The sequence below is a fragment of the Colobus angolensis genome, unplaced genomic scaffold (genome assembly GCF_000951035.1).
Source record: "Colobus angolensis palliatus isolate OR3802 unplaced genomic scaffold, Cang.pa_1.0 Scaffold157, whole genome shotgun sequence".
NCBI classification, from domain to species: domain Eukaryota; kingdom Metazoa; phylum Chordata; class Mammalia; order Primates; family Cercopithecidae; genus Colobus; species Colobus angolensis.
The window spans coordinates 727,909-736,832 of NW_012114677.1; the positions used below are offsets into that span (position 1 = coordinate 727,909).

The 8,924-nt window shown below is 54.1% G+C and overlaps 1 protein-coding gene across 3 annotated transcripts in view; it reads left to right on the plus strand.

Moving 5' to 3' along the window:
- Nucleotides 1-8,924, plus strand: part of ZFYVE28 (zinc finger, FYVE domain containing 28) — a 151,145-nt gene that overhangs the window by 111,333 nt on the left and 30,888 nt on the right. For all 3 annotated transcript variants that reach the window (XM_011936754.1, XM_011936755.1, XM_011936756.1), the window contains one exon: nucleotides 2,970-4,220. In XM_011936754.1, the coding sequence (XP_011792144.1) occupies nucleotides 2,970-4,220 (1,251 nt within the window). The remainder of the gene's footprint in view (nucleotides 1-2,969; nucleotides 4,221-8,924) is intronic.

Below are 8,924 nucleotides of genomic sequence, written 5' to 3' on the forward strand. Positions count from 1 at the left end.
CCCTCCCTCCCGCCCTCCCTCCCTTCCTTCCTTGTAGAAATTGAGAAACTAATTCTAAAACGTATGGGGAGATGCAAGGGGCCTGGAATACCCAAGCAGCAGCAGAACGTTATCTGTTCTACTCTCGATGGGCTTTGGGTAGTTTCCACAAATAGTGCTGCTGTGACTACCCCTGTGGGTGTCTCCAGGTGAACATATGCTTTTCTGCTGTGTGTACTTCATAAAAAAAAGAACAAAGGCCAGGCACAGTGGCTCATGACTATAATCCCAACACTTTGGGAGGCTCAGGTGGGAAGAGCTCTTGAACCCAGAAGGTCAAGGCTACAGTGAGCTGTGTTTACATCACTGAACTCCAGCCTGGGTGACAGAAAAAGACCCCATTTCTAAAAAAAAAAAAAAAAGAAGAAGAAGAAAATTGGAGACATCTTCTATTGTAAAGCTATAGTAATGCTGACAGATATAGTACAAGGATGGACTTGACACCCATTCAAAAGAATAGAAAATCTAGAACAGAGCAATGCATATATAGGTCTCTGATTTATGACAACATGACATTACAGAACAGCAGGAATTGTTGTTTTTCTTTCCAATAAATGGGCTGAGTCAATAGAAGACCACATGAGGAAAAATGTCTCATATGGTTATCTATTAGTGTCTGGGTTCTTACCACTATTGTACAAAAAACTCAACTCCAGACAAAGTGTAAATATAAAAATTAAAACAATAAAATCCAGGCACGGGGGCTCATGCCAGAATCCCAGCACTTTGGGAGGCCAAGGCAGGAGTATCACTTGAGGCCAGGAGTTCAAGACCAGCCTGGGGAACATAGTGAGACCCTGTCTCTAAAAAAAATTTTTAAATAAAAAATAATTAGTCAGGTATGGTGGTCTGCACCTGTAGTCCCAGCTACTCAGGAGGCTGAGGCAGGAGGATCATGTGAGCCAAGGAGTTTGAGTCTCCAGTGGGCCATGATCACCCCAGATCTGGGCCACAGAGCAAGACCATGTCTTAAAAAATAATAAAAAGCTTTTAGAGGAAAATATCAAGGAGAACATCTTTGTGACTGTGGAGTGGGAAGAGATTTCTTAAACAGGACACAAAACACTAATCATAAAGAAAAAATGTTATAATTGGACTTTATTAAAATTAAAACCTTCATCAGAAGCACCATTAAGAGAATGAAAAAGCAAGCCAAAGAGTTGGAGAATATATCTAATAAAGAACTCCTGTCAATCAATGAGAAAAAGGCAGACAACCCAATTAATAATGGACAAAAGGCTTGAACAGGAACTTTGCATAGAGAAAATCTAAGGGCTGATGAGTATATCAACTGTGACCAACTTCACTGGTCGTTAGGCTAAAACAATGGAAAGCCGTAATAAGATAAGATACTATTACTCACTCACCAGGAAGGATTCAGTTAAAGACAGTAGGTGCTCTTGAGGGTGAGGGCCTGGGGCAAGCCATGCTGTTGGCCAAGCTGTGGGCAGGCATGCCAGGATCCCGGCTCCTCCCCGCTGTCTGGCTCAGCAGTCCCACCCCATATGTGCATTCAGCAGAAATGCACTCATGTGTTCTTCAAGAGAGATGCACGAAAATGCTGGGTCACAAAACCCGTCAGGTGTAACAGATAAAGGAACTACGTATGTTTACCCCATGGAAGACAGTGTAGCCACAAGGATTAATGACCTATGGCAACGTGCTCTATGATGGGTGAATCTTACAGAACAGCATTGCCAGATCTAGCAATACAATAGCAGATCGCCCAGTTCAGTTGGAATTTCAGATAAACAACAGACTCTTTTTAGTGTATGTCCCAAATGAGCAGCATTTGGGATATACTTACACTTACAACTATTTCTAATGACACTTTAAAAGTACTTATTTGTTGTTTATCTGAAATTGAAATTTAACTGGGTGTCCTGTATTTTATCTGGAGATTCTACACAAATATAACATCAGCAAACAAATCCTGTCACAAGAGAGTGTAGACAGAATTCTCATTTCTCCAGAGCAGCAGAGCAGGTGCGTGCCTTGGCCTATGGAGTCAGGATGGTGTCATGTGAGAGCCAGGGCGCTGGGGGCCTGGTTGGGGTTTCACTTCTTAATCTGGCTGCTATTCACATGGGTGGGTTCAGCTTATGAAAATTCTGCCCAGCTCTGCAAAGCGCACTTCCTCACAACAGCCATGGCTGTGCAGGAATGTCCCATGTGGGACTCAGACCACCGACACAGCTGGAGCTTCTCCCAGCAGAGAGCAGCCCACAGTCGGCCTGTAGGAGCCTGCTCCAGGAGCTTCCTGCTCAGCATCACTGAATTTACTGCACCTCTGGGTCTCGGCCTCAATGCCCCTTCCTCCAGGAAGCCTTCCCGGCCTCAACCAGGTGCCCTGCTGCACCCTCCTTCATGGCTTGTGTTGTCTTTGGTTGCAGCTGTCATTATTGTAGTTCAGTCATTGCATAAATACCTGTTTATCATCTGCCTGCCCCAACTGCAGGCTAAGTCCACAGGGGCAGGAGCACGCCTGCCTTCGTCGTTGTGTCCTAGTGCCCAGTTCCTGCCGCATAGTCAGTGCTCCATGGTATTTGCAGAATGAAAGGGTGAAGGTCTGTGTGTAAACCAGCATATATTTTTTTCACTCCTTAGAGTTTTTATTCATGCAGCTAACACATGCCTAACAATCAGGGCTTTCTTATTTTCAGCAAAAGGTTCCAGAATCTTGTTTTAAAAAAGAAACTGTACTAGCATCCCAGCCGGCCACCTTGAACACCGTTGTCCTGGCCGGCGAGACCTGAGCCTTGATCCATGGTGGAGGAGACCTGCTGGTGCCATGTGAATTCAGGTGCAAGCGTTCAGTGCCTGGCTGCTGTTCTGCTGGTGCAGACTCCAGGGTGCTGCATCCACTCCTGGTCAAGGAGGCTGGTGTGGCTTTGGGGACCCTCACCCTTGTGTTTTGTCTTGATTTGTAGGGATTTGCTGCAGACACTGACAGAGGAGGAGCTGCACACGCTGGAACGGAACCTCTGCATTTCCCAAGACGTGGAGTTCCCCATCCGCGCAGATGTGCAGGGACCCGCTGCGCTGACTCCTGCCCTCTCTGCCCCTCTCCCCCCTGAGGGGCCACTCTCAGTCAAGGCCAAAGACCCGGACGCAGAGCTGGCCTGCTCCATGCAGTACGACGACCAGGAGCTGGAGCAGCTCAGCCGCATGGTCCACAGAGCGGGGGACGAGATGTCCTCTCTGCTGTCACCGCCCAGCGCCTGCCAGTCCCCCGCGCACAGGCCGGGAGCAGAGGGCAGCCCAGGCAGGGAGGCCTCTCCAGGCAGAGCGCGCCTGCGGTCGGGCAGTGACGAGGAGGAGCGTGTGTTCTTCATGGATGACGTGGAGGGGATGGCAGAAGCCCTGGCCAGGCCCGAGTCCCCAGGTGGCCCATTTGGGTGGGCAGGCAGTACTCGGGCCGACCCCCAGGAAAAAGGGCAGGGTGGGCCAGGCGGAGCAGCAGGGGTCAGCGTGCCCGCCTCGGAAAAGGAGGAGGACTTGAGCAACAACAACACCACCGAGGCCGAGGGCACGGGCGGCGCCAGCCTCGCGGGCACCAGCTCCTGCAGCTGCCTGGACTCACGGCTGCAGCTGGACGGCTGGGAGGTGGGTGCGGACGACGCAGAGACGGCCGAGATGATCGCCCACCGAACGGGGGGCATGAAGCTCTCAGCCACGGTCATCTTCAACCCCAAATCTCCCACTTCCCTGGACTCTGCTGTCGCCACCCAGGAGGCCGCCTCGGAGCCCGTGGCCGAGGGGATGGATGGCGGCCCCCACGAGCTTAGCACTGCGGCCACCAACTGCCTCTTGCACTCCTGCGTGTGCTGTGGGAGCTGTGGGGACAGCAGGGAGGATGTGGTGGAGCGTCTGCGGGAGAAGTCCAGCCCGGGAGGCGTCATTGGCGCTTCGTACGCTGCCAGCTTAGCCAAGGCCAGCGACAGGGCCGTTGAGAGACAGGACGAGGCGCCCCCGCCCTCAGACGATGTCTCCGACGGGCGGGAGCCCAAAGCCCCCACTTCCAACAAGTGCCTGCCTCACACCTCAGGTTCCCAGGTGGACACAGCGAGTGGGCTGCAAGGAGAGGCCAGGGTTGCAGGTCAGCAAGAGCCAGAGGTCAGAGAGCTGGATGCCGGGAGCCCCTCAGCGCATGAGGCACCTCAGCCCCTGTTGGGCTCCAGGTAAGAGCCAGTCTGGCCCAGGGACTCGGTTTGTCCTCTCTGCACTGGGGGCAGGTGCTGGCGCGTTCTCCAAGCATTGCAGTGTTTCCATCTGGGCCATCTTGGCCACCGACAGGTGCTGGGCCCTGGCCAGGTGTGGGGTCTGTGTGTGAGGAGGCCAGGGGCAGGAGCTGGCTGTGGAGACACCCGCCCTGTGTGCCAGCGGGCCCGCTTCCCTGTTTCTGATGTTCCAGGTGCCTTTCAGGTGTCATGGGCTCAGTGCCAAGCCCTCAGCTCACCTGCCACAGCCCCGGCTCATCCCACACCCGGTGTGAGCCACGTGTGCCTACGCGGGGCAGAGGGAGTGGGCTGTGCCAGTGCCTGGCCCCTTGCCCCGGGCCACATCCAAGCGCACTGCTCACTTCTCTTTGCTGAGCACCGTGGCTGCCTGGCTCGCACCGGGCTGAAACAAGACACAGACCCATGGCTGTGGGTGTGGAACCTGGGGCCATGAGGGGTCCTGAGAGCACCCACAGGCAAATTCCCAGGGGTGTTCCCAGGGCCTCTGCCCCTCCCAGGACTATCTCCTCCTTTCCCTGCATTGGGGGGAGGTAGGGAGGTCTCCTATCTCTTCTCATGGGCTCCCATCCCCCACACTGGAGACAGGGAGGGAAAGGCAGGGCCTGGGCCCAGCCCAGGGTCACTCGTGGCTGCATTGTTAGGGCCATTGGCCCCCTTGCCAGGACCCCGCCCTGCAGGGCTCCCACCTTGGCTGTGGCTGTGTCTATAGGCCTCTCTAACAGGGAAGAGAGAGGGAGGATAGGGAGGGGTGGAGGTTCAACTGGAGGCCAGAGAAGCCCCCCAGGAGCCATGGAGCTGGGCAGCAGATGGGGACAGAGGTCAGGGGCACAGGTGGCAGGAGTGAGGGGCTGTGTTGGAGGATGGCGGGCAGGCCCGGGAGAGGGTCCTCACACCAGGGGAAGGGGCTTCTCGGTGCAGGGCAGACGTCTCCTTCTTCCTGTGCTGGGTCCTCCCAGGTCGTACACTTGCTAGAGGAGCAGGACTGGCCAGGGCCCCGAGACGGTCAGGCCATTCCTCCTTTCCGCTGCCCACTCAGGGCTCTGGGCCTCCCTGCTGCTCTTTCCTGTGCTGAGGGCTGGGTGGGCTGGGCCTGCTTCCCGGCATCCCTCCCCACTCCCCACCAGGCCCTGGCAGCCTCAGTCACTTTCCATCAATGGATTTGCTGCTTCTGGACACTTCCTGTGAACACATTCAGGTACAGGTGGTTCCCGACTTACGATGGCTCGGCTGAACGAGGGCGTGAAAGTGACGCGAACCCAGCAGGAACCGTCCTCCGCGTTTTGGAGACTAGGAGTGTTAGATGCATTTCTGACTTGGCCTCTGATGGGTTGAGTCGAGGAGCATCTGTGGTGTGTGACCTCTGGGGTCCAGCTTCCTCCACCAAGCGTAACATCTGTAAGGGCCACGTGTAGAGACAGAGCGGCACGCCGTTCCTTTTTATGGCTGAATCACGCTGACTGCATGGGGAGCCCGTCTTTCGCTTCTTCATTCACTGGTGGATGGTGGATGTGTTGTTTCTACGTTTTGGCTGTGATAAAAAGTTTCGTCCGAGCGTTTGTGTGCACACATGTCTTCAGCTCGTCTGGGTAGATCCCTGTGAGCAGAATTGCAGATATGTGGTCACTCTGTGTGTGGCATTTTGAGGAGCTGCCAGACTACTTTCCAACGTGGCTGCCGTTGGCATCCAGGCAGCCGTGGATGGGGGTTCCAGTTTCCACGTCCTTCCTTACACTGGTCATCATCTTTGTTTTGTCCTTAGGGCACACCCCACTGGTCAGCAGTCAACTGATGGCTCTAACGCCACTGGACACCATTGCCTTACAGCAGGTTCACTGGTCTCATTCAGCATTACGTGTGTAGAGACTGCCATTGACAGCTGATTCAACTTTATATTTGTGTGGTTCCCAGTCAAATCTATAAATGAGATAGACCCAGAGAACTCTGTCTGAAGGAACCTTTTTCTCCCCTGCCCCCAAAGGGAACGGTTTAAGAATGTTTTGTAGTACATCCTTCAGTTTTCAAAAATGTAAGCAAAGGCACATGAGTAGAAGTTCAGATACACACCCGCGTATCCCCCGTCCCCGTATTTGGTGAAGGGCCTCCTGCTACAGGCAGTCGCCCCCACCTCGCTCTCCTGGCCTTCTGCCCGAGCCGCTCCAGTGCTTGCTAGAGACGTCCCTGCTTCCCGTCACCTCGGGGCAGGGCCCCATGCGAGGCTGGCCTGGCGTGCACTCGGGTCCCGGTGCTGGCTTGGGCTTGTTTCCAGCCTTTTGCTGTCACAGACGTGCCATGATGAACAGTGTTGCACAAACAGCCTCTCCTCTTTTGGGTGAGACCATTTTTGAGATACAGCCTGAGCATCTCGGCCGTGTCAGCCAGGGCACCTTTTCCCTACTACTGGATGCTTTCCTCAGCTCAGACCCAGTTCATTGGCAATGGATCGTTTTTCTCTGAGTTTCACATGAAACCGTCAGAAATTCTTTGACAGGATAAGAGGGGCGTTTTTGGTTTGGGGCCTGCCCATCTTTTGCTGCTGGGGGTGGTGGGGGTTGTCCAGGTGACAGCCAGTGGACGCTCACCCCCTCCGGAAGCTCCTCCTGCCTTCCTGGCCTGAGCTCTGTGCCCCACCATGGACACGGCCTCTTAACGCGGCCTCAGCTTTCCAGGCCTCACGCAGCTCAGCACAGACGCTGAGGCTCAGCTGAGGAAAGGGAAGGAGCCCAGGTGCTGGTGCCGTCTTCCAGGGAAGCGTTTCTGGCAGGTGCTGAGGATCCGCGAGAGCAAGCACATCACAGGGTAATCAGGACAGCACGTGTTTGGTTTGATTTGGGAGAGTGCCTGGGCCCAGCACTGTGCCCGGAGGTAGCTGGAAATCAGGTCAGCAGGTGGCAGCACGTGGCAACTGCCCCATCCAAGGCACAGGCGGTACGCACCTTGGGAGCGTCATTCGCTCCCCCACTCATCTGTGTCTCACGTGTGTTCTGGGGTGGCTGGGCCAGGCACCGGAGACCCATCAAGGAACAAGAGACGTGGCCTGTCCTCCCAGGTATCACCTGACACCACACGGAGGTGATAAGGCAGCGGAGGTTTTTAAACAGACAGACAAGGAGGCCAGCTTCACACACGGAGAAAGTTCACCCAAATTCAAACAGCCCCGTGTCAGGAAGCCTGGCTGGTGACAAGTAACGTCTGTGCGAGGCCGGTCGCGTGCACAGGTGTGGCTGTGGTTGGTTACTCCTCCCGTTCTGCAGCAGGAGAGACTGAGACGGAGAGGGTGGTTATCTGCCTTAGCTGAGAGCATCTGGAAGAGCCCGGGCCTGTTTGGCCACGAGACCTGCTGACCCGGCAGGCACCCCTGCAGCCCCTGTGGTTGTGGCGTGGACGGTTCAGAGGGAAAAGAGGGCACGGCCCTGACTCACGGCTTCCAGTCCCACGTGGGAGTTGGACCTCCGTGTGCTGCAAATGAAGGAAATGCGTGGAGCCGTGGCAGACCGGCCCGCGAGGCCAGATTCCCCTGAGACCCCTGGAGCCTGTGTTTCTGGCCAGGCAGACGACAGTCTCCAGGAGGAAGGACAGGGCTTCCCGGCCACCAGCCAGGGGACAGATGCACACAGGAGGTGGGTTGGCAGACGGCCCACTGGGGTCCTGGCGCGAGGGTCCCAGCCAGGAGGAGCCCCTGTCTGGGGCATTTCCTCAAGTGGTGTTGCTGGAAGTCCAGACATCGTCCTCGACAGACAGCAGTGAATCAGCCTTGCTGATGAGAATGTTCTGGAATCTATGCCCTTCAGCTCTTTTCATTTTACTGGCTTCTTTCCCACCTTCTCAGTGGTCAATGAATCCTTTTGGAGAAGTTGACATTTTTTAAAAGCTTATTTTCCCCTCAGCTAGCCTCACCTCATTGATCCAGAACCTTCCGTCCTCTTGAAGTCACCCTTGTAAGTTGTCTAGATGACAGAAACTCCGCTCAGGCTGGTCGTCCGTTCCTTCCAAGGACACCATGAAGTGGATTTCCAACCTCTGCCTTCTGCGAAAAGTAACACTAACTCCCTGTTTGCTGATTATAAATGTGGTCCCTGTTCATTGTAGAAACTTTGGAAAATGTAAGAAGGAGAGACTGGGTCTGGTGGCTCATGCTTGCATTCCCAGCCCTTTGGGGACCGAGGCAGATGGATTGCTTGAGGCCAGGAGTTCAAGACCAGCCTGGACAATATAGCAAGACCCCATCTCATGGAAAGTAAAAGTAAATTAGCCAGGTGCAGTGGTGTGGGCCTGTAATCCCAGCTACTTTGGAGGCTGAAGCAGGAGAATTGCTTGAGCCCAGGAGGTGGAGACTGCAGTGACTGTACTGCAGTACAATCTAGTACTATGATTGTACCACTGCACTGCAGCCTGGGTGACAGAGTCAGACCCTAGTTCTTACAAACAAAAGAAGTAAAGAAGGACATAAATATTACCCCTAATCTTATGAGCAGTTTTATTTTTTTTTTCCCACTGAACATGGTTTTATAGTTTCCTCTACGGTTTTTTGTCTGCCTCTTGGATCCTCTTTTCTTTTCTCTTCTTTTTCTTTCTTTTCTTCCTTTTCTTCTTTCTTTCTTTTTTCCCTTTCCTTCCTTTTTTCTCTTTTCTATCTCCTTTCTTTCC